Raw genomic sequence first — 24,518 nt, forward strand, 5'->3', positions numbered from 1 at the left:
GTACCGCGCCATCTGTTGCGAGTGCCGCGCCAACACAATACTTAGTTTGCCCTTCTTCCGCAACGTGCCGCGTCGGTAGCGTCGTCGCCATGGTAGGAGGAAACTGGAAGCTGCACTCCCCTGGCATCTGAGGCGTGCATCTCCGCAGTAAATGAGAAAAATGAAAAGTAAACGCGTAGACCCTAAATATCAAAAACTTACTAACAAAATAAATTTAGCAACATTTTATATTCAGTTGTAAAAGAAATTTCTCTAAATAAATAGCTAATATCTGGAAATATCAAGAAAAAGCTTCATATGTATTTACTGCAGAATTATTCTAGCCAATGGCGCCTTTTTCGGCCCGCCAGTACCGCCGCCGCCGCTGTCTCTGCTGTTCCTGCTGTTATCCTGCTACCGCGCTCGCTTTTTTCTTTTCGCGAGTGTTATATTCACTTTTAAAACTTAAAGATCAAAAGCGAGCAGACACGAATGAGCCCCTCTCAAGTCTGTGCAAGCAAGCAAGTGCGAGTCTCGATTTAGGACCAGTGATTGACAGCCTCCGGCTCGCCACTAATCTCCATTTCATCGAGCCCAGCTACAAGGAAATCGGAAGGTGAGTGACTTTTTGGAAGTTATGCGCGTGGCTGCTCTCAGGGACAGTGAACAATTGTGTTTTTGAGGCCTGAGAACGTGAGGGCGGTGGAGCTGCAGCTGCTGTGTCGTCGGTGTGGACCTGACGCCGCGCCGTGCAGCCCGGGTACGGTGTCAGAGGGCTGCTTGCTCTCTGGGGTGCAAGCGAGTTCGGCTTGAACTCCAGCTATGTTTGGGGCCGTGTGTGTTTTTCCCCTTATATGTGTTCCTCAGTCTCAGGCTTTTTTTAATCATAAAGTAGACCATGGAATTTGCTCTCCAAAGTTCAATCGTATTTTTTTTTTGCGTGTTTTGTTTACACATGAATGGCTTTGATCGAAGCTACTAATGTTTCACTTCGTGTGCAAACGAAGCCGAAGCTACTAGCACAAGCATGTTCCACTGAACCTTTGCTTGCACTGCACGCTCGCGCGTGCTTGGCGGGGGCGCTGAAAGCCTCGCGTTTAGAATGAAGTGGGTCATGGTGGGTCAATGTGTGCTTTCATGGGGCATAGTTTGGTGCTGGACTCGATTCTGCAGAAGCAAAATGCGAAATAGCGCCTATACCGTATTTGCATTCCTACAGTGGATTTCAAGCAGGTGCATAGTGCACAGTGTTTAGCACAGTAAAATTAAAGGTTCTCAATTAATCAGATATATGTTGTTGTTAATACCATACATAAACTGATGTTGATTATATACTATCTGCACACACATGAAGGCACACCATCATGTCTGCACTTTTTTTTGTCAGTTTCGTGATTAACATCGCTATATATATCCTACCTCTGAAAAATGCATGCACGTCTGCCCTCTTGCAGAGCACATTGTAGTCCAATCACTGCAAAGTTCACCCAGATGATTATGGGGCTTACAGTATGATGCAATTTAAGAACATAATTTCAACATGGATATGTTAAATTTCCTTGCACGGATCACTTTCTTGGTGCCTCGTCGTACACTGGACGCACTCCATAGTTGGCAGGAAGTGGCCTACGGTGGATTTGTTGGAAAGAAGGTGTGCAAGTACATTTAATGCTCTGCTTTTGTATTTTAGTGGCACTCCTTTTTTGAGAACAAATTTATTTTTGACTTTTTTTTTTAACCCATTTTTTTTTGTATTTTCAGGAAAGGCCAGTGAGCAGGCATTAACGGAGTCAATGGACCATAAAAATGTCCCTGGTAATTTCTACTATGGAATGTGCTATCCTTTTTTACTACCAGTCAAGTCGTGTGCAAGGCAAGTTTGAACATTGTTATGTGTGTCTATTTGTTTCCAGATCTGTGAAGCAACATTTTTTGGTAATTAGCCACAAAATTACAGTTCAAAGGCTTGTATTTTGTGCCTATTTTTTAACTATGGAACCAGTGTTGTATAGGCATCTTTAATATTCACCTCAAGGTCAAACTGTGTGGCAAATATGGTAAAATTTCCTTAATGAAAGTTGTCTGCACTCATCCCTTCAAATGGTTTTGCTAGGGTCACGAGATGTAAAAATGAGCCCCCCCCCCCCCCCCCCTTCCCGGCAAAGACTATACTCTGTTACAACCAAAAAAAGTGCAAAAATGAGACGAAGGACGAGTGAGAGGAATGTACACGACAGGTGCTGACTTACAACAGAATTTTTATTGGGAAGAAACATTAAACACCACGAAACACTGCCAATCTTATCGATGTGATTACAATATTGCTTCATAAGGACACCGTTACGAAGCAATATTGTAATCACATTGATAAGATTAGCGGTGTTTCATGTTTTTTCCTAATAAAAATTCAGTTGCAAGTCAGCGCTTGTCGCTTACATTCCTCTCACTCATCCTTCATCCAATTTTTGCACTTTTTTTGGTTGTAATGGGGGGAGGGGGCATCACCAACTCGCCCAAGTTACCACTCTTACTCCTCTTCACCATAACTTGGCTAAGGGTGAAAACTATGGCCCCCGTGAGCCAATTAAAGTGACAGAGCAAAGTACATGACAGCACTCCACGGGAGGAATGCGCGACGGCTACATTGTGATGCAACTCGCTCTGACTGTCTTGCGGGGCTGCAGCATTTGCTCTTTATCATGTTATGGTAAAACAGTTAGTACCTTGCACTATGCTATTCGGCTACTAAATGGTTTTAAAAGTGTCGTGAAATTTGTCTGTACTCATACTTTCTTCAACTTGATTTGTTAGGTCCATGCGGTGTAGCAAGGGCTGCCCACCACACCAGGGAGTAGCACCTTAGACCATGCCACTCAGCTACAGGTACGTTCCGATTCTGGTGTGAAAGTTGCGTGCACTCATCTCTTCATTTTGGTGCAGAAATGACCTTGCCATGCCAGGGACGAACACCTTACACTACACTACTCAGCAACAGGTAACCTCCAAGTGTTGCAAAATTTACCTTCACTCATACCGATACCATCTCTAACTTGTTTTCTTAGGGCCATACGGTGCAGAGAGGACCTGCCCACACCGGGGATTGTCACCTTACAGTATGCCACATAATTACAGGTACTTTCTGGATGTACTATGAAATTTCCCGCACTGATACCTTCTTTGGTTCTTTGCTAGGGCCATGAAAAGACAGCTGCAAGATAACACAGGGCAAGATGGTTTCCCAATGCGTAAAGATTGAACACCAACCTCCGAGATGAATCAGAAGAGTAGGGCCACTAGAAGCACCTGTATGGATAGGACACGAGTGTAGTAATAAAACCATATTGCCAATATAAATTGGCTCAGGGTCGTCCTTTGACTGGTTACAACATCCAGGCAAGAGTAGAACGGATTTAGGCATGCTATCTGCGTATCCAAAACTGGTCTGTAGAACAAAATTACACGTACGTCGGACATCCGCAATGGGATCCCCATTGCGGATGTCCGACGGATGTGCAATTTTGTTCGCTTGGGCGCTCTGTCGGATGTCCTGGGGATGTTCGTCGGGCGTACACGGATGTCCCGCGGATGTTCGGTGGGTCTGAATTGGATCTCTATCGGATGTTCCCGGGATATCCGAAATTGGCTTGCAGAGGGATCCCATTTCGGATGTCCAACCGATGTGCAATTTTGTTCGCTTTGGCGCTCTGTCGGATGTCCTGGGGATGTTCGTCGGACGTATACGGATGTCCCACGGATGTTCGATATATCTGAATTGGATCTCTATCGGATGTTCACGGGATATCCGAAGAAATTCTGCCCTGTAGAAATTGGTTCAGGTTAGTGCTTTGACTGGTTTACAACATATCTGGGCTAAAGTAGAATGAATTCAGGCATGCCATCCGAATATCCGAAATTGGCCTGCAGAAGGATCCCATTTCGGATGTCCGACGGACATGCAAATTTGTTACCTTTGGCACTCTGACGGATGTCCTGGGGACGTCCATCGGACGGCTACGGATCTCTTGGGGACGTCCGAATATCTTGAGCGGATATCTATCGGATGTCCTATGGACATCCAGTGGTTTGTTGGGCTGCTCAACAGGAGAGTATGACCCTCCTGAACGAGCCTCAGACTCCCATGAGAATAGGCAATAGCGTGTGTATCGACACATCACCCGACCTAGCGTTCACCCGAAACATGCCACGCGCAGATTGGCAAAACACGCAGGAATGTCTGGGCAGCGACCATTATCTAATTAGCATCTGCCTACAGACTACAGAAAGCCGCAGAAAAACAGCGCCAAAACAAATAACAGATTGGGACAAATTTCGCCAGAATAGGCTTAGTACGGCTCCCACGGAGATCGCGTCCCTCGAGGAATGGTCGCGCGCACTGCTCACAGACGTCAGCGACACTACGCGCGCCATTCAGGAAGAGCCAATGTCTTTGCAAGAGGTGGACTCCCACCTACTGCGCATGTGGGAAGCGCGGAACGGCCTACACAAACGCTGGAAAAAACAAAAACACAATCGCAAACTCAAGCTACGCATCGCTCAATTGGATCAAGAAATTGAGGACTATGCTAATACCCTCACGCGTCAACATTGGCACCAGATTTGTGATAGTTTGCGAGGAAGCCTGGGGAACGCCAAAACTTGGCACCTCCTCAGACACCTCCTCGACCCAAACAACACAAAAACGGAGCAGCGGAAGAATCTCTCCCGTCTCCTCCATCAATACGATGGAAGCACGCAAACACTCCTCCAAGACCTACGGGCCATGTACATTGGACATAACCCCCCCACCACGCTAGAGGACTACACCGGCCTTCCCAACGCCGATCTAGACTCTCCCATTCTGGAATCGGAGGTCCGTGCAGCCCTACACAAAATACGTACCCAATTGGCCCCGGGAGAGGACAAAATTAATAACAAAACTCTTAGAAACCTGGATGATGCTTCCATTCAGGCGTTGACCCAGCTCTTTAATGAGTGCTGGGAGGCGGGCACCTTACCGCAGGAATGGAAGCACGCCAAAGTAATCTTTATTCCCAAACCAGGCAAACCCCTCACACTAAACAACCTCAGGCCAATCTCCCTCACATCATGCGTGGGGAAGCTCTTCGAGCATGTTACCCTATCGCGGATGCAGAACTATCTGGAGGATTCCCGCCTCCTCCCTGTCTCAATGATAGGATTTCGCCCTAATCTTTCCACGCAGGACATTCTCCTGCAGCTCAATCACCAGATATATGGCCCAGAACAGACTAGGAGATACAGGGCCATAGTGGGCCTCGACCTCAAAAAGGCCTTTGATAACGTCCTCCACACAACAATCATGCAGACGTTAAACGGAATCAGGGTAGGCACCAAAACATACAATTACATACGAGCGTTCCTCACGGACAGAACAGCAACCCTTAACATAGGAGACATACAGTCACCACCCATCGCACTGGGAGGAAGGGGAACACCACAGGGTTCTGTACTATCCCCGTTCCTCTTCAATCTCGCCCTCCTCACACTCCCAAACAAACTAGCCACCATCCACGGCTTATCCCACAGCCTTTACGCGGACGACATCACGCTTTGGGCAGATGCGGTGTCTGAGGAGGAGCTGGAGGGCATCCTCCAGCAAGGAATAGCTATGGTTAGCGGGACGGTCAAAACATTTGGCCTCGCGTGCTCCCCGGAGAAGTCGGAATACATGATCGTGCGGCCCAGCGGGCTTCGCAAGAACACGACAAAACCCCCACCATACAGGATGGAGCTCACGCTTGAGAGGGAAACCCTTCCAGCGAGAGATAACATTCGCATACTAGGCAGGGGCGGCTCTACAGGGGGGCAAGGGTGGGCGGTTGCCCCCCTTAAATTTCTGTCTGCCCCCCCAAAAAAGCTGTCGGGGGGGGAGGGGGGGGGGGGGGCTTGGTCAGTCCGCAAAGGTCGTGCTTTCCAGGGAGGCAAGTTAACGTCGCACATTACGGGCACTTGAGCGCTGGACGCCGAGCATCCGCTCTTGGAAGCCAGCAGAAAACTTCCTTTTGGTGCTCATTCCCAACTTCTATGTGCTACACTGCCAAGGCTACCATAGTTCCCCTAGTGCTTCGAGATAGAGTGGGTATAGAAACAGAGAGAGAGAGAGAAAGAGATGGAGATACACCGAAGAAAAGCGCGCCGCTTCACACCCTCTCCCTTCGTTCCGTGAGGGGAACGGAGCGCTGCGAGAACTAGGCTACCTTTACAGCTTTCACAGAACAGTTAAAGATCAGCGGTTTTTGACGCGTGGCGAGCACCTGCGCCTGTCCTATCTTATTTATATTGTACCAATAATTAGTTCGAAGCAACAGACGCAATTTTTCAGTACAACTTTTATTTAGTCAAAACAATGAAGTACAAACGTGCGGAGGTATCTGACCGTCACGTTTCATTTTTGAAGCTGAGGCGGCCGCTTGGTGCTTCCACCTCAAGAGTTCCCCTTTCTTATCTCTTTTTGTCTCGGTTATTTTAACCAGAATAGTGATATAATACATTCATTGTGTTTGTTTTCGGTTAGAGGAGGAAAAAATTGTCTTAATCATACTGATAAAGTTGGGGAGGCACAGAGCATGTTATGAATGAGCTATGCACGTGTGGTGTGTGGTTGTGCAAGCTAATAGTAGTTTGGCCAACCACTCACAGGTAGAATTTGTTTAGATTTGTTATGAGTGGTAAGGAATTTGTTAAGCCTGCCACGATTTTGTGATTGCCGTGCTTGCAGAACCACAGAGCATATGCCTAGCTCATTCATAACACATTCTGTGCCTGTCAGAGCTTATCAGTATAATCAAGACAAGTTTAAAAAGACTGTCAAACGAGTTTCTTACCCTATAAGTTATGATATATCATGCATTAAAAAAAGGCGAAAACCGCCACACGGATGCCCTCTTCACTGTCTGTTTATCGGGCTCGACGGACGTTACGTGAAGGATCGCCGTCTTGATTGCTTGCCTGATTAACAAAAAAAGACAATAGTAACGTTTTTATTTTGATCACATTATGGTTCACGTTACAATTGTTTTAAAGGCAGTCATGATCAATGTCTGAACCAGTGATGCAATATTTTCTCTCTTTTTTTTTTTGTAATTTGTTAGAACTAAATTCAAACACTATTTTGTGTTGTGTTGTGAGATAGTATCCGCGTATTCCTTATTCTGTATTCCTCTAACCACCCGTTGAAGATGTCCCTTTTCCCTGTGTAAGTGACTATAGTTTTGCATTATTTTCGCACTAAAACCAATACTCAGCATGTTGCTGAATTTCTCGAAATTATAGCTCCGGCAGACGGAGATACACAAAAACGACATACCACTCTGAAACTGAACCCTCCCCCCCCCCCCCCCCCAAACACACACACACACACACACACACACACACACACACACACACACACACACACACACACACACACACACACACACACACACACACACACACACACGCGCGCGCGTGCGCGCGCGCACGCACGCACGCACGCACGCACACGCACACACACACATTTTTCATCTTCATATCCGTTCTCTGAACAACACTGCAAAGCAGGCAGATAAAATATAAGAAGAGAGAAATACGGCACTATTTCTAGAAGAAACAGCTTTAGAAGAGACACATCACTCAATAGCACTGGTGACCGTACAGCGTCCTTTTCTTAGTTTGATTGGCCTGTTTCGGTTGAATCGAGCCCTGCATTGTTGGACCCCTTCCTAGAGAATAAGCTTTCGGGTTTTTGGAAGAATTTTCAGAAAACCAGACGCGTCTCCCTCTTTTGGGTGCGTGCCATAGCCGCTCGACCTTCAGCAGCGGTACGGCGCTGATGTTGTTCGCTGATTACACCGCCCCGCGGCGACACCAGGTGGAGGACTGCTCAAAAGGGAAAAGCCGGAAGCAAGGTGGAAAGAGGTGAGAGGGACCTTGGTTGGTAGACGATGCCGCTTTGGCTGTTTGTCTGGAGGGATTTTACTAATGCCTTGGCTTTGACACTCAGTAGCACGGCTACGAGATCCACGAATGCGACCTTGACGTCATCCCAACGTCCAGCGTAATTTTCTTCCTTCAATTGGATTGTCTTGGTGTAAGTGGGCCCTCCATTGTTCCGCTCGCTTCCTGGGGAGTGTAATATGTTCCAGGAAGCGTGAAGGTTCTTCCTCTTTTGGGTGCGTCAAAGCTCTGGGGTGCGTGCCATTACCGCGCGACCTATCGGAGGCGACATGGAGGCCATAGTGCTCGCAGAATGCACCGGTTGCCCTGCGGCGGCATCGAGTGCTTTCTACCGCTCAAAACAGGGAAGGCCGAAAGCGTAGGGTAAAGAGGTGAGCGGGCCTTTAAGCGATGCCTTAGGAAACAACGCCTGTTCGTCTATTTGTCTGTTGGGATTTCCCAGTAAATTCATTGGAAAGTATTTCGGAGAATACAAAGGCAGTCCCAAGGGCAGGGTCATAAACTGTCGCCTGGACCACACTGGCCCCACAGGTCTCAACGTAAGTCATTTTCAAGGGCCATTCTTGCTCTGCTGCGTTCTGAGCCTCGGTGGCAATTGTTACCAGGATCTTCATGATGACGGAGACGAAAAAAGCGCCCAACAGTTCTGCTGCTGAACCTAACATGAGCAGCTGAGCCCGATTTCATGACCGCAAAGGAGACACAATGACAGAAAGGAGGTCAATCGCCATTTTTTTTTCTTTTTTTGTCTTCTAACAAGCGGGTCAAGCAGCAGGACGGCAACGTACCCTTCCGAAAAATTTCGGTCTGCACACCAGGAGCGCCGGGCAAGGGGTCGCATTACAAGCCAGTGAAAGAAGAGGGGGGGGGGGGGGGGGGGGCGGAAGAAAGGGAGGGTGCGGGGCGGTAGAGGAACGCGCAGGAGAGATGAAAACGAAGAAAATTACCAACAAATTACTCTCGCGAGAAAGCTAACACAAAAGCGGCCCGCCTGGCTAGAGCTTAAAGCCGGAGGATATCCATTCAAGGTCACCATCTGGATCGCCGCAGATACATCGCTTCCCCGTAGGCAAGGTAAAATGGGGGACCAAACACTCAGAAACGCGTTCTCGGCGCCACCATCTTCGTGTTTATTTTTCCGTGGTCAATTATAATTGTGCGCTTCGGAGAGGGTTTTAAAGAACGCGGATTTGAGGAATGGGGAGTCACGGGGGCGGTACCACAATAATCTGAGCTGCCACTCATTCGGTACCGGTCGCCCTCCCCTTTTTCGACGTTCCTGGTGAGTTGGGATTCCTTTATAAAAAGCAGACCCCTTCCGTCTCGACGCCTACAAATCATTTTCGAAGTCTGTTCTGGATCAACTGCGATTCCTGAGTCAAGCTGTTACACGTGACAAATGCATCAATTGCTCCGGACGATGTGACGACGGAGGCGACGACAACGCCCCGGAGAGACGATCGCTGAACTTGACAAGCGAAGTGTTGAGCTTGTTTGTGTCATCCCAGAAACTACGCGATGTCGCAAAAAAGGTCCATCGTCGATTTTTTTACGACTTCCGGCAAGCGAACCAAACAAAAGGACGACGACCGCTCCGAGCTGCGCTCTTCAACTGAAGATTGCGCCGTGATCACCCAGCAGCAGACGACTCCCCCCGAGCTGTCCACTCCAATCCCTGATGGCCCAGTGATTCCACGGAGCGCCACTTCTACCGACCTGCATCCTGAGCCTTCCTCTGGAGATGAATCCTGTAGAGAGGAATCCTGTCCAGAACAAGGCAAGCCTGACAATGACTATGAGGAGTTCTCCTCGTGTGCGATGCGGGAGGAACCTAGTCCTGCTTCCGAACTCACCGCTTCTGAGGCTGGTGCCAGGTTTCCAGGTCAGTTGGATCTTTCCAAATTTAAGACAGAGCTTCCTAGGCAGCCATTACTAAACCCATTCCCATCTAAGAAGTACGGCAAAGAGAGCCGAAGCTTTCACTCAGAGTGGTACGGGTTGTTTCCCTGGTTGGAGTACAGCGCTCAACTTGATGCGGCTTTCTGCTACCCGTGTAGAATGTTTTCTACTGTAACCAATGAGAAATCTGCATTTGTCACCGCTGGGTACACTAACTGGAAGAAGGCTCTAGACAAAGAATCGGGGTTTAGGAAGCACGATAACTCAGTCGCGCATAAGACATGCCAAACGTCGTGGGTTTCTTACACAGAGATGAAGTCCAGAGGACCAGGCGAGTCAGTCGCCACACACCTGAGCAACGCGCATTCGAAACAGGTTCAAGAAAACCGAATGTATGTTGAAAGAGTGGCAGATATTCTTAGATTTACAGCCGTACAGGGTATAGCACAGAGAGGGCATGACGAGAGTGACACGAGTGACAACAAAGGTAACTATCTCGAGCTCATGAACTTGCTTGGCAAGTACGACGAGATCGTAAAAAAGAAGTTGAAGGATGGGCCAGCCAATGCCAGGTACGTTCATCATTCAATCCAAGATGAAATTCTTGGGATTCTGAGCCGCCTGACACTGGCTGCTATACAGGAAGAGATGAAAGGCTCTCAGTGCTTCGCGTTAATGGTTGATGAAACCAAAGACATTAGCAAGACAGAGCAAGTTTCGGTCGTAGTAAGGTACTACGTAAGGGGAGCCGTTTTTGAGAGATTTCTTGGATTTCGCAACGCGGAGCAATTGAACGCTCGGTCGCTCTTGGACTACATCTACGAAGCGTTAAATCGGTGTGGAATTGACTCTCAAGAGTGCGTTGCGCAGACCTATGACGGCGCTAGTGTCATGAGCGGAAACTTAATGGGTGTCCAGGCACTGTTCAGGGGTAAAGATGTCGCTGGTCTGCCGCTGGCGTGGCCTAAAAAGAGGGGAGGAGCCTGGGAGAGGGGAGGGGGAGGGGCTGCAAGGGATTTTTTCGCTCTTTTAGAGAGCCTGTATGTGTTCATGAGTGGATCCGCAACACACTCCTTATTCGTAGACGTTCAAAAAAGGCTTCGTTTGTCCGTCGTCGAACTGCAGCGCCTCAGCGATACCCGGTGGGCCTGCCGGGTCGCTGCGTGCACGGCGGTAATGAAGACTTTTCCTGCCATTCTCGTATCTCTCGCTGAAGTCATTGCTACAAAGAGTAAGCGGGCAACTGAGGCGAGAGGTCTCCTTGAGCAGCTGAACATCTCGTTTCTTTTTAACTTATGCTTGTTCACCCGAGTCCTCAGCCGCTTGAAGATCCTTTCCGACTTCCTGCAAAACAAAGATTGCGAGCTGGCTCGAGCGTGCCTCATGGCGCGTGCTGCCATTGATGAGTTTGCCGATATGAGGAATTCGGAACAAGCTTTTGAATCTGTCTGGGCCGAGGGGTGTAAGATTGCCGAAGAAAACGGAGTGCCGTCGAGACAAGCAGGTAGAGAGACGCGTCTACCTGCTCATTTGCAGCAGTATGTACTCAGTGAAGGTAGAGCAATTGAAGACGAGCCTTGCGAGGCAAAGGAAGCTTTTAGGGTAAGGGTGTTCCTTCCAGTATTTGACCACATTCTTGCCGAGCTGGAAAGAAGGTTGACTGGAAATAATGATGTCCTCAGCGGAATGACTGCCCTCCACCCACGAAGCAAGAGCTTTCTAGACATTTGTTTACTGAAGCCATTTGCTGAGCACTATTCGTGCGACATCGAGAGCGTTGAAGTTGAGTGCAAGCTAATTGGGAAAGTTCTTCAGCGCATAGAAGCTGAGAGAAAGTGCGAGGTTAAGACACTGCTGCAGTTTGTAGCAGTTCTGGAAGAATTTAAGATCGCCTTCCACGAGCTACACAAGCTAGCTGTTATCGCTATTACCATACCAGCGTCGTCTGCATCTTGTGAGCGCACGTTTTCATGTCTGCGGAGAGTGAAGACCTATCTTCGCAACAGGATGGCCAATAACCGACTAAGCGATCTAGCTGTGCTCGCGGTTGAGCGATCTCTCGCTAACAAGATAGATCTTCGGTGTGTCGTCGACATGTTCGATGCTTCTCACAATAACCGACGCATACGGCTTCATTGATATGCGTGCATGACCAAATTCATCGGCCATTGGGTCGCTTGTTAAGTAAACTCTTGTTTTACGCTTTGTGGCCTGTATGCTTCGACTCTGCTCACAAAGCTTTGCATCCCATGACCTTGTGTTTCGCGTTTTGTAATCGGCACATTTATATATGTATATATTTTTTTTTTCTTTTTTTCAATTTTGATCGCTTGAATTTTTCTATTCGCATGACTTTAGGCTTGGCATTGTATTGGTACATCTCGATGTTACTGCCTTGAACCGTTGTGCGTCTATGACCGCTTCGCGTTTTGTGATTTTCATATTTCGATCTTGCTTTCTTTAACCGCGTTGTGTCGCTATTATCTTGTGCTTCGTGTTCCTTGATCTGCATATTTCGATCTGGCTCCCTTGAACCGTCTTGTTCCTATGACCTTATGCTTCGCGTTTCGTGATTTGTATATTTCACTCTTGCTCACCTGAACTGCGTTGTGTCCCTATGAGCTTGTACTTCGTGTTTGGTGATCTGTATATTTCGATTTTTCTCCCTTGAACCGCTCTGTTCTATATCACATTATGCTTCTCGTTTCGTGATCTGTATTCTTCAAGTTTGCTCCCTAGGACTACTGTATTCATATGACCTTCTATTTCGCGTTTCCTGACTGATGCGGAATATTTTGGGGGGTCCGAAAATTATTTCGGGGAGTGTTTTGTTTCTAATTATTCAGAATGGGCTTGTTGTAAATAAATTGAGTCTTTAAAAACGTTCTTCCCTAATATGTATGTATTATTTTATACTGCTTGCTATTCCTGCGTTATATAACGACACTTTTTAAAATATAATAGATTCAATTATTCAAATATGTCAGAATCGTAAAATTTTGTTCTAATTCGTTGGCTGCGAGTAAGTATTTCTACTTATTCGCAGCCAACGCTCGCTGCTTTGCGACTGAAGTATGGCTGAGATCGTACACGACAGATTATGCTTTCCAGTGACACATTTTTTTAATCTTTTTTCCTCACCTGTTTTTTTTTTTTTTTTTTTGCAGTCTGACGCACAAAACAGAACGCAAAACAAATTCCATACCTGATGTTTTCAATTCAAAAGCAAAACAAAATTTCGGCGGGTTGAAATGCAGAATTATTACTGAATAAGTGAGGCGATGTGGGGTAGTTGGTGCATACAGACGAAAGGGCAAAAAGCGCACAAAAATACAGACAAAGTAGAAGAGGTGTACACAGTACAAGCGCTGCTTGCCCTTGTGTCAGAATTATAACGAAGGACATCTTACGCATGCAGGTAAGGAACTGAGGACAACTTCATATTTGATGAAAGCGTACAACCGAAATATCAATTGCTGAGCCTTCGTCGCAGAACGGTCGCACAGTGGCGGTATTCGAGTTGGTTAAGCCAAGTTTCATTAAGCAGCCAAACGGTAAGTTAAACATACACAAATAAAACACACGCACGCCCCCCCCCCCCCCCCCCCCCCCCTTGGAGTAAAATAAACATGTTCCGCCCCCCCGGGTAAGGAATCCTGGCGCCGCCCCTGATACTAGGAATGACCTTTCAATCCAACGGTCACAACACCGAACAGATTAGAAGGCTAGAGTTAGCCACTCAGCAGACATCGCGTCTCATACGCCGCATAGCCAACCGTCACTCTGGGATGGGGGAAGCAGATCTGCTGCGGCTGATCCAGGCCTTCGTCATTAGCAGAGTGACGTATGCGGCTCCATACATGAGACCACTAAAACTTGAACGCGATAAACTCAATCGCATCATCAGGGGGGCTTACAAAACGGCGTTAGGCCTCCCCCCCACCACCTCTACCGATAAGTTGCTAGCCCTAGGACTGCACAACACGGTAGGAGAGATGATCGAGGGACATCTCTTCTCGCAATACACACGTCTCACTACCACACATACAGGTAGAGCCATTCTACAGAAACTAGGCATTCATCACGAGAGCTCATCAAGCCCGAAACACACGCTTCCACATGCCATCACAGCCAATCTCCACATTCCCCCGCTTCCCAAAAACATGCATCCGGAACACCACCCAGACCGCAGGAGAGCTCGAAGCGCGGCACTCCACAAACGATACGGCCAGCTTGAGGGCGTCGTGTACACGGACGCTGCAGACTATCCCCACCTAAAGGCCATGACCATGGTCGCCACCGACGGCCATGGGGTCCTCCTCTCCGGGGGCTCGATCCTAACAACCAATTCGGAAACAGCGGAAGAGGTCGCTATTGCCATAGCCCTCCTTGTCCCCAACACTCAAACAATCATATCGGACTCTAAGCGCGCAATTCTTAACTTCGCGAGGGGCAGGGTCTCTGAGGCTACCCTCAGAGTTCTAACACGCTCCTCCAAAATTCCTAACGACATGGTCAGTCTAATCTGGGCCCCAGCTCATACCTCCCTCCCCGGAAACGAAGCCGCCCATACCACCGCCCGAGAGCTATAGCATACCGGGCACGGGGGGCAATAACGGGAACAGGTAACGAGCCGGTCAGTCACAGAGACACACTGACCTCGTACCAAGAAATTACGCAATCATATAGATTAGCACGCAGGACCCTTCCTGCGGGACACAAATCGCTAACCAAGAGCCAGGAATGGACCTGGCGACGACTCCAAACAAACACCTATCCAAATCCTGCCCTTTATTCACACTGGTTGCCGGAACTACACTCGGAAGTATGTAAATTCTGCTCCTCGCGAGCTACACTATCCCACATTATGTGGGAGTGTCCAAATTCCCCTCTTAACGACAGGATGCCATTCGCATGCAATGATACGGAGCAGTGGAACGCGCTGATGCACAGCTCAGAAGCGGACGTCCAGAAGGAAATCTGCGACTGGGCCGAGGAAGCCGCCGCGGTCTGGGGTTTGCTACCCTCCCCCTCTTCTGCTTCATCGTAGAAGAGTACATGGGATGGGCCTTGGACAACACGTGGCCGTCTCTCCACGTATCGGCTTGACCCTACAAATCCAATAGAATATAAATAAAGTTGTGTCCTCCTCCTGCGATGGCCGCTCTTGAAGCTTTTCTAACTGCAGAAGCAGTGGCGTAGCCAGAAAATATTTTCGGGGGGTGTTTCTAGGTGCTAATGCTCTCACACACAATCTATCTATCTATCTATCTATCTATCTATCTATAGTTCTATCTCTATCTCTCTCTCTCTCTCTCTATATATATATATATATATATAAGGTAAAATTTCGGGGGATGTTCTGACCGTTCTGACACCGTTCTGACACCTACGCACCTGTGCAAAAGGATACTCAACTCTCAGCTCGAGGCTGTGAAATATCCCTAGGACACCAGTAGACCGATCTCACGAGGAGTTGCGCGACGCCACCGCTGCCGCGGTGCATTCTGGTACCTGTAGTTCTCCCCAGTTTTCCGGCCGCGTCGGCGCGCATTGTACGCCCGGCGTTTGGAAATTTTCGGGTAAGCACCAGACTTTTAGCCAGGTGTTGACTCATGGTTTTCAATCGGTGGCTTCACATGTTGTATGCCACAGAGCTATTAGCCCTGAGATCGAGCAGAAGCGTCGCTGCGGTCGCCGCGCCCGGATTGGGTGAGGTGTACTGTGACGTCAGGGGGAGTACTCCGCTCCGCGATCTCGCATCGGCTCGCCTCCCAGCACCGGTTTCCTGGTTTGGCATTGTGCGCCGCAAGCTCTTCGAGGAGTTGGACTTCGTTTACCTGGTGTGCAAGTCGTTGAGCTAGGCCGGTATTGACGTGCTTCCGTACATTTTTAAGCCTGCTTGTCCCTTTTTACCTTTAAAATTGGGTTACAAATCCCGAAAGCTTTCGGCGGAGGCAATTCCGCCGATGAACCTCCCCGTCCGTCCACACGACACAAGGCAATCTTGCGAGGGGTCGGTGAAGCGATGGCGCGAGCGTTTTAGACGCTGGAATTCTGTTCCTTGCACGTTCATAATTTAAGACGATATTAGATCCCGCTTTCAAGGCATTTGAAGTGGCATTTATATCATGGACCTTTGGGTGGTCGGCAAATTAGCTCGCGACCCTGACTCTGCGCTGCCACTCTGCATGCGCTGGTTCGCAGATGTTTTAAAGGCCGTGCGTCTGATGATCTTGAAAGTGCTCATGGAACAGGGTTGTTTTACATAAATGTAGCTTCTTCGCGAATAAATTATATAGTTTATACACGTATGCAGGCATGTTTATTAGAAGCTGCACAATTACTGGAAATTAGTTTGTATGGTAGCAGCAAAAACGGCCGAATTGCCCCCAGTTGTTTGTATGATATGTATTGAACTGCCAGACTATAAACGGCAATAGTGCCGTAATATAGAATGTTTATACTGTTATGGCAAAAGGCAATTCGAAGGCTTTGTTTCGTCGGGTTCGCCGTCAGCCTTTAATGGCGTCCATTCTCTCACTGGCACACTCTAAACTTCCTCTTCCTTCCTGTATTTGCAAGTCTTCGTCTTGCACAACACTCTTTACGGTGTGATATTCTTCGTCTTGCCCAACACTCTTTACGGTGCGAGTCTTTGTCTTCCACAACACTGCACCCCTCCCTGTAGAGGCTCTCGTCCCGAGGCCCGCGTAAGTGTTCACTTAGTGTGGTATGGTGCGAGACGATCGAAATGGACTGTCTGAGGTTTATGGTTGTTAACATGGCGGATCCGGTAGACAACATCGTTCAGTTTCTTGATGATCTCGTAGGGGCCATCCCAGTTTCGTTGTAGTTTTGGACTACGACCTTTGGTTCTAGTTGGTCTGTGTAGCCACATTAAATCTCCAGGTTCCAGTTGGTTTCTGGACGCGCTTCGATTGTAGTGAGTCTCTGCATGGCTGCTGCTGAGTTGTAAATGCCTTCGTGCGAAGTCATGGACACATTCCAATTTCTTCCGTAAATGTAGAGCGTGGTCTAAGTGAACATTTTCACGTGTTGGCTCCCGTGGTGGTGGCGCCGGAGTACCGAACATAATGTCCGCAGGTATTCTTAGTTCTCTCCCCATGAGCAACATTGATGGTGTGTACCCTGTTGCTGCGTGGACAGCTGAACGGTAGGCAAGTAAAAAGAGGGGAACCAGTTCGTCCCAGTTGTCCTGGTGCTCGTTGACGAAAAGAGATAGGTATTGCTTAAGGGTCCGGTTGAGCCTCTCCACCATACCGTTCGACTGTGGATGTAATGGTGTTGTTCTAGTTTTCTTTATGCCAAGTGCTGTGCTCTAATTCTTGAAGGTCTGCGACTCAAAAGTGCGTCCCTGATCAGAATGGATTTCTAGGGGCACTCCGTTAATCGATACGATGTCTGTAAGCAAGATTCGAGTGATGGTTGCTGCGTCGTACTTACGAACAGGGAAAGCTTCTGGCCACTTTGTGAAGTAGTCTGCAATTACTATTAGATACCGATTTCCTTCTCTTGTTTCTGGTAGTGGCCCTACGACGTCAATGGCTACTCGCTCAAACGGCACGCCGACGTTGTATGTTCTCATCTGTCCTCGGCAACGAGAGGGAGGTCCTTTGCGCGATGTGCAGTGGTCACAGCCTCTGCACCATTCGCGCACGTCCCGGCTGGCGCCAACCCAGTAGAATCTGTCACGCACTCTCTGTAGAGTTTTGTGTACCCCAAAATGTCCGCCCGTAGGATTGTCATGGAGTTCCTGCAGCACAGTTTTGACTCGCACTTGAGGCAGGACAAGTTGAAGGGAAACGTTAACTCCATTGTTGTTTTCCCAGCAGCGAAACAGGAGGCCGTTTTGTATGAGGAGAGAATCCCATTGAGCCCAGTACGCTTTGACGACATGGTTGTGTGGTGCAACCAGGTACCAATCCGGCCTTTCGCCTTCTTGCTTCCACTGTATAAAAAGCCGAATATTGCCGTCCTCTCTTTGAAGCGCACGCAAGGTTTCGTCACTCCAGTCAGTGGGATCATCATCGGTTGATGGACGCGAGATCACCGCCTGTCGCGTGACCGTTGACTGAGACGGTGGATCCGTGCTGTTGAGGTCGGAGTGCACTTCAGCATCAAGGCAGGGGTAGCAATCTTTTCGTGAGCAAGGCCTTCGCGAGAGTGCATCGGCGTTCATGTGTCTCCTACCAGCTCGGTGTTGGACATTAAATTACTACTGTTGTAAACGCTCCAACCACCTTGCAACTTGTCCTTCAGGGTTCTTAAAATTCAAAAGCCAGGTGAGGGACGCGTGATCGGTCCTTAAGAGGAAGTGCTTGCCGTAGAGATAATGGTGAAAATGTCCTACAGCTTTAACTACGGCCAACAGTTTCTTTCGTGTGACGCAATAGTTTAGTTCTGCTTTCTTTAATACCTGACTGTAGTACGCAATTACCCGTTCAGTTCCATCCTCTGTGACAAGACTGCACCAACACCAACGTTACTTGCATCCGTGTCCAGGACGAACTGACGATTTCGGATGGGGAAATCCGAGAATAGGAGGTGAAGTAAGGGTATTCTTGAGTTGAAGAAAAGCCTCCTCGGCTTGCATGTTCCAGTGAAATTTCGTGTTCTGTTCTGTCAACGTATAGAGTGGTTTGGCCATGGTAGCAAAGTTCTTGACAAAACGTCGGTAGTAGGTACATAGGCCTAAGAAACTCTTGAGTTCACGATGACTCTGTGGTTGAGGCCAGTTTCGAATTACAGTCCGTCTTGTCGGGGTCTGTCTCCATCCCCTTCTCAGAGACAATGTGGCCTAAGTACCGAACTTTTTTCTGGAATAGTGAGCATTTTTTAGGATTTAATTTTAGGTTCGCTTGTCTTAGGCGCTCGAAGACGTCTGACAGATGATGAAGAGCAGCTTCAAAAGTCTTTCCGTGCACCAATATGTCATCAAGGTATACGAGACACACATTGAGGGGCAAGCCTTGAAGAACCTTGTCCATGAGGCGCTCGAAAGTCGCTGGCGCGTTGCAAAGGCCAAAGGGCATTACCTTGAATTGCCACAAACTATCGCCTGTGGTAAACGCTGTCCCACTTCTGACACCAATTGTTATGGCAGAAGGCAATTCGAAGGCTTTGTTTCGTCAGGTTCGCCGTCAGCCTTTAATGGCGTCCATTCTCTCACTGGCACACTCTAATCTTCCTCTTCCTCCCTGTATTTGCAAGTCTTCGTCTTGCACAACACTCTTTACGGTGTGATATTCTTCGATTCTTCGTCTTGCACAACACTCTTTACTGTGCGAGTCTTTGTCTTCCACAACAATACTTTTTCCTGACATTCTTTATTTCAGCCTATTCCGAAAATACACCGTTTAGTCTGAATTGTCATTTCCAATTAAAAGAGACACTGCTGCAGGTCCCCAAAAGCTTCCTCAGCCTCCAAACTCCCTACAGCTGGACTCTCTGACATCAGAGGGAAACAGGAGTAAAAGCGAGTATTCGAACGTCTGTCCAGTGGTAGATGCAGCACCAGCAGCAGAAAATGTGGAACCTGTGAAGGGCGACAGTCTGCGTGAGAAAAGCTTGTGGTATTTTAGCTTCAGGACAATTTGATTTAAGTAAACTCTCAATTATAGGGCTTAAGGGGCTAATAACGAGCAAGACACCTTCGCTTACGTTTGTTATACATTCCTTGAGGGTTGATATAAACAAGTCCACAAATACCACCCGTGTAGTCCATTGAAATACTATCCGAATCCAGCAAGGTCAAATGCAAGCAATTTATATAATAAATGTTCCTTGTTTTTTTATTATTTTCTTTCTCTTTTCTTTCGCACTTGGGCTGTCTTACTTGTGATTCTTTCTTGATGGCCCAGACTGTATTTAACATGTTGCTCGAGTAGCATGCAGTTTTCCTGCTTCGGCGATCTTGTGTAAAAACAGAGATACAAAAAAAAATAGTATACATAACCTGCCAATTCATTCAGACCATCAGCAGCATTTATCGTGCGAGATGTAAATCTTTAGTAATGCTCCTGCAATTGTGGCCATATTTCTTTATTTTCATATACCACTCCAATTCATGCGTCGCCTGCCCTGTCAATCAGCTACGGGCCATACCTCAATAAAGGCTCGCATAAAAATTTACACTTCCTACGAAAAACACGCCAAAAAATTAAATAGAAACGAGCGCGCCGTCAGCTAGCGTCGTCACAGCCTCCACATGTCGAGCGGGCCGAGTCGGGGAAAAATTCTCTCCTCCCCGTGACGTCACCCCGGTTCGCCGTAAGGGGGCGCCACGAGAACTTCTCGGGGCTAATAATAACAGCACCAGGCAAAAGGCCTCGGATATTATGTCTTCCCGCAAGAAAGAAGCATGGCAAAGAAAGGTTGACAGAGCCGGACAGAGCGGCAGGAAAAATAGCGTTTTACGATTTGTTTCGTGATTTGCTTCATAATTTATATTGTCACGGGTGGTGAGTCGTGACCAATAAACAAGAAATAAACAGAAATAAATAAACGTTTAATGTGGCGAACTTGTGCCAAAAATAAAGAAGCAAAACAGAAGAAAGCAGAGCGTCGCGGGCGTCGAAGTCGGCGTGTCAGCAGAATCGAGCGCTAGGGCGAGACTGACTCGACAAGGTCGCGGGCGGCCTCTTATCTAGAGTGCGCCGCTATCTCGAAGATTCGGCGAAAGCGGTTCGAGCGTCGCGTGATCGGGGCGAGAATGAACACGCACTTTCTAAAAAACAAAAGCAGGGATAAATGATAGAAGTTACGTGCGGTACATGAATAAACGGGAACTTTCTGGAGGACCGTGACCGAGCGTTGCTTTCTCAGCCTTGCGCGCGGCATTACTCCCCCCTTTAAAAGTGCATCGCCCCGATGCAGTGTAGAACAAATCAAAATAAAAAAGAACGATAAACTAAAGAGTCTTTTGGAGCACAAAAGGTCCACAGTCCTATCGAGCGTAGTACGGCTTCAGGCGCACGACGTGGACGACCTCAGGTCGTGGTGGGCGGCGTGACGATGTTTGTGTTCCGTCGGGCATCACCTCGTAGTTCAGCTCGCCGAGGCGACGAAGTACCTTGTATGGTCCAAAGTATCGTTTGAGCAGTTTCTCACTGAGGCCGCGGCGACGGATGGGCGTCCATACCCACACCCTATCTCCGGGCTGGAAGTGGACGTCCCTGCGACGAAGGTTGTAGCGGCCGGCGTCGACGCGTTGCTGGTCTTGAATCAGGAGTCGGGCGAGCTGGCGAACTTCTTCGGCGCGTTGAGCAACCGCCTGGGCGTCGTCGCTCTCGTTGTCAGATGGCTCATGGGGCAGCATGGCGTCCAGCATGGTCGTTACCTTCCGACCATGTACCAGCTGGAAAGGGGTGAATCCAGTGGTCTCTTGAACCGCCGTATTGTAGCGAACGTGACGTAGGGCAGCACCTCGTCCCACGTCTTGTGCTCTACGTCGACGTACATAGAGATCATATCGGCGATTGTCTTGTTGAGTCGCTCCGTCAGCCCGTTGGTCTGCGGGTGGTACGCAGTTGTACGACGATGGCTGGTGTGACTGAGTCGGAAGATTTCTTGGGTCAGTTGTGCCATGAACGATGATCCGCGATCTGTAATCAGAACTTCTGGAGCGCCGTGCCGGAGGACGATGGACTCAATGAAAAACTTGGCAACATCCACAGCAGTCCCCGAAGGAAGAGCTTTCGTTTCGGCGTACCGCGTGAGATAATCTGTGGCGACGATGATCCAGCGGTTCCCCGACGTCGAAGGCGGAAAAGGACCAAGTAGATCCATTCCGATCTGCTGGAAGGGTGCAGTTGGAGGAGAAATAGGCTGCAGGAGTCCGGCCGGCCTCGTCGGAGGTTTCTTGCGTCGCTGGCACTCGTGGCATGATCGTGTGTACAGGTGGACGGTCTTGGGGAGCTTGGGCCAGTAATACTTTTCACGAATACGGGCCAGTGTCCGGCTGTATCCAAGGTGTCCGGACGTCGGGTCGTCGTGACATGCTTGAAAGATCTCCCCTCGAAGGTCGGTCGGGATTACTAGCAGCCACGGCGAGTTGTTGTTCCCGAAGTTCTCTTTGTAGAGTACACCTTGTCGAATGGTGAAGGTCGGCACGGCTCGTGAGAAAACACGGGGTACGGTACCGCCGCGCCCTTCCAGGTGCTCGATTAAGGCTCGCAGCTCCGGATCGTCTCGTTGACGTCGTGCCATGTCATCGGTGTTCACTGCCCCTAGAAAGATCTCGTCATCATCGTCGTCGCTGCTGCCGGAAGGTGTTTCGACAGGGGCCCTGGACAGGCAGTCAGCGTCGCTGTGCTTGTGTCCTGACTTGTAAACCACAGTCATGTTGAACTCTTGTAGCCGGAGGCTCCACCGAGCGAGGCGTCCTGACGGGTCCTTGAGGTTCGCAAGCCAGCAGAGCGAGTGGTGGTCCGTGACTACGCGGAACGGGCTTCCGTACAAGTACGGACGAAACTTCGTGATTGCCCAGACGACCGCAAGGCATTCTTTCTCAGTCGTGGAGTAATTTCTTTCTGCCTTGGACAGTGTACGACTTGCGTAGGCGATGACTCGTTCGGTGCCTTCTTGTACTTGAACTAGTACCGCGCCAAGTCCTGCGTTACTTGCGTCAGTGTGAATCTCGGTGTCCGCATCCTGATCGAAATGTCCAAGAACCGGAGGCGTCTGGAGTCGTCGCTTCAGCTCGTCGAATGCCCGCTGTTGTTTCTCGGCCCATTCGAACCTCTCGGCGTCCTTCGTGAGGTTTGTGAGCGGTGCGGAAATCCGTGCGAAATCCCGAACGAAGCGACGATAGTAGGCGCAAAGTCCAAAAAATCTTCGCACGGCCTTTTTGTCTGTCGGCACTGGAAATGACGCGACGGCGCGAGTCTTCTCAGGGTCTGGGCGTACGCCTTCGTTGCTAACCACGTGACCTAGAAACTTCAGTTCGTTATAGGCGAACCGACACTTTGACGGCTGGAGGGTGAGTCCAGCGGTCCGTATGGCTTGAAGAACAGCTCGGAGTCGTCGCAAGTGCTCGTCGAAGTCGCTGGAAAACACCACGACGTCATCGAGGTAGACCAGACAGCTCTGCCACTTCAGTCCTGCCAGTACGGTGTCCATAACACGCTGGAAAGTTGCTGGCGCCGTACATAGTCCGAAGGGCATTACCTTGAACTCGTACAGCCCATCCGGCGTGACGAAAGCTGTCTTCTCTCGGTCCCGTTCGTCGACTTCGATCTGCCAGTAGCCGCTCTTCAGGTCCATCGATGAGAAATATCGAGAGTGGCGCAGCCGGTCTAACGTGTCGTCGATTCGGGGGAGTGGGTAGACGTCTTTCTTCGTCACCGCGTTCAGCTGCCGGTAGTCCACGCAGAACCGAAGCGTTCCGTCCTTCTTCTTAACCAGTACGACTGGAGAGGCCCACGGACTGCTTGATGGTTGGATTATGTCGTCGTTCAGCATCTCTTGAACTTGCTCCTGGATCACCTCCCTTTCTTTAACGGAGACTCTGTACGGTGATCGATGCACAGGGCGCGCGTCGTCCTCGGTAATGATGCGGTGCTTCGCAACGGCTGTTTGGCGTACCTTCGACGAGGTCGCAAAGCAGTCACGGTATTCGGCGAGGAGGTTAATCAGCTGCCGTCGTTTCGGGTCCGGAAGCTTAGGGTCGATGTCGAGTTGCGCTGGCGACGTACCGTCTTGCTGAGGTGGCGAGGATTCATCAGTAATGGCGGCGATTTCGGCGGAGTTTCGGAGATCCTCGACGTGGCCAACGGCTGCACCTTTTGTGAGGTGTTGCGTTTCATTCCGGAAGTTCGTCACGAGGACCACAGTGCGGCCATCCTGAAGTTCAGCTACTCCTCGTGCGACGCCTATTCCTCTTCCCAGGAGCAACTGGAGGTTACCTTCCAGAAGAACTTCGCTACGGGTAGCTGCATCGGTCACGACAGGTACGACAACACTTGATCGCGGCGGCAGATTCACGTGGTCGGCAGCGACTCGGACGGCGGCTGACGCAGTTTGGAGTTTCTCTGAAGGCGGAACAGGTGTCCGCAGCGTCAATCTGTTTTCTCCAAGGTCGATGACGGCGCCGTACGTATTCACACAAAAAGTCCATGCCGAGAATGACGTCTCTGGAACAGTCTTGTAGAATGACGAATTTCACAGGACACGTCTCGCCGTGAATTTCGACGCGAGCGGTGCACCTTCCGACAGGCGTGATGAGGTGTCCTCCGGCGGTTCGTATCTGCGGTCCATCCCACGGCGTCGTGACTTTTCGAAGGTGGCGAGAGAGCCTCCCACTCAATACTGAGTAGTCTGCCCCGGTGTCAACGAGTGCCGATGCGTTTTGGCCATCGATAACAACGTTTAGGTTGTTGGACACCGTTGCAGGCGCGTCGGTGCAATGCGGGGCGTCGAGAGAGTGGGAGCGCTCCGGCGTTTTTGGAGGCTGTTTGCTTCCGTCGTTTTCGGCAACGTCACCTCCAGGCGTTGCCGCACTCAGTTTTCCCGACGACGCAGGGGAGACAGGCTCTCTCGGCGGGATCGTGGCGCTGGGGAGGCTGAACGTCGTGGCGATGGGGAGCGGGCTTCACGGCGGAGAGACGACACTGGGGAGGGCGAACGTCGGAGGTACTCCTCGA

At 49.4% G+C, this 24,518-nt stretch overlaps 3 protein-coding genes and 1 long non-coding RNA gene across 5 annotated transcripts; all 4 read left to right on the plus strand.

The window, feature by feature from the left end:
- Nucleotides 1–335: 335 nt before the first annotated feature.
- LOC115309021 lies at nt 336–3,333 on the plus strand. 2 transcript variants are annotated; one of them, XR_005798544.2, is made up of 6 exons: nt 336–595; nt 1,741–1,794; nt 2,791–2,862; nt 2,920–2,974; nt 3,042–3,111; nt 3,172–3,333. It is a non-coding gene; the product is annotated as an uncharacterized LOC115309021 (long non-coding RNA). The 2 variants fall into 2 exon arrangements; XR_005716205.2 differs by lacking the exon at nt 1,741–1,794.
- A 4,593-nt stretch (nt 3,334–7,926) lies between these two features.
- On the plus strand, nt 7,927–10,885 carry LOC120840619 (zinc finger MYM-type protein 1). Its single transcript, XM_040211218.3, has 2 exons — nt 7,927–10,783; nt 10,866–10,885. Exons 1-2 carry the CDS (start codon nt 9,472–9,474, stop codon nt 10,883–10,885), a joined length of 1,332 nt encoding a protein of 443 aa, XP_040067152.1. The 5' UTR covers nt 7,927–9,471.
- Nucleotides 10,867–13,426, plus strand: LOC120840318 (zinc finger MYM-type protein 1-like). Its single transcript, XM_040210785.1, has one exon. It carries the CDS (start codon nt 10,903–10,905, stop codon nt 11,989–11,991), a length of 1,089 nt encoding a protein of 362 aa, XP_040066719.1. The 5' UTR covers nt 10,867–10,902; the 3' UTR covers nt 11,992–13,426.
- A 223-nt stretch (nt 13,427–13,649) lies between these two features.
- Nucleotides 13,650–17,911, plus strand: LOC121837334. The gene is made up of 2 exons (XM_042292932.1): nt 13,650–14,366; nt 17,582–17,911. Exons 1-2 carry the CDS (start codon nt 13,713–13,715, stop codon nt 17,909–17,911), a joined length of 984 nt encoding a protein of 327 aa, XP_042148866.1. The 5' UTR covers nt 13,650–13,712.
- The last annotated feature ends 6,607 nt before the right edge of the window (nt 17,912–24,518 follow it).

The sequence above is a fragment of the Ixodes scapularis genome, unplaced genomic scaffold (genome assembly GCF_016920785.2).
Source record: "Ixodes scapularis isolate PalLabHiFi unplaced genomic scaffold, ASM1692078v2 PGA_scaffold3__209_contigs__length_174095766, whole genome shotgun sequence".
NCBI classification, from domain to species: domain Eukaryota; kingdom Metazoa; phylum Arthropoda; class Arachnida; order Ixodida; family Ixodidae; genus Ixodes; species Ixodes scapularis.

Excerpts from the sequence above, each read along its gene's own strand:
- LOC120840318 (XM_040210785.1), top strand. The coding sequence starts at position 10,903 with ATGAGTGGATCCGCAACACACTCCTTATTCGTAGACGTTCAAAAAAGG.
- LOC120840619 (XM_040211218.3), top strand. The coding sequence starts at position 9,472 with ATGTCGCAAAAAAGGTCCATCGTCGATTTTTTTACGACTTCCGGCAAG. Across the intron at positions 10,784-10,865 it reads TGTCCAGGCACTGTTCAGGG|GGATTTTTTCGCTCTTTTAG; the intron begins GTAAAGATGTCG and ends AGGGGCTGCAAG.
- LOC121837334 (XM_042292932.1), top strand. The coding sequence starts at position 13,713 with ATGAGACCACTAAAACTTGAACGCGATAAACTCAATCGCATCATCAGG. Across the intron at positions 14,367-17,581 it reads CCAAAATTCCTAACGACATG|AGTTTTGTGTACCCCAAAAT; the intron begins GTCAGTCTAATC and ends CACTCTCTGTAG.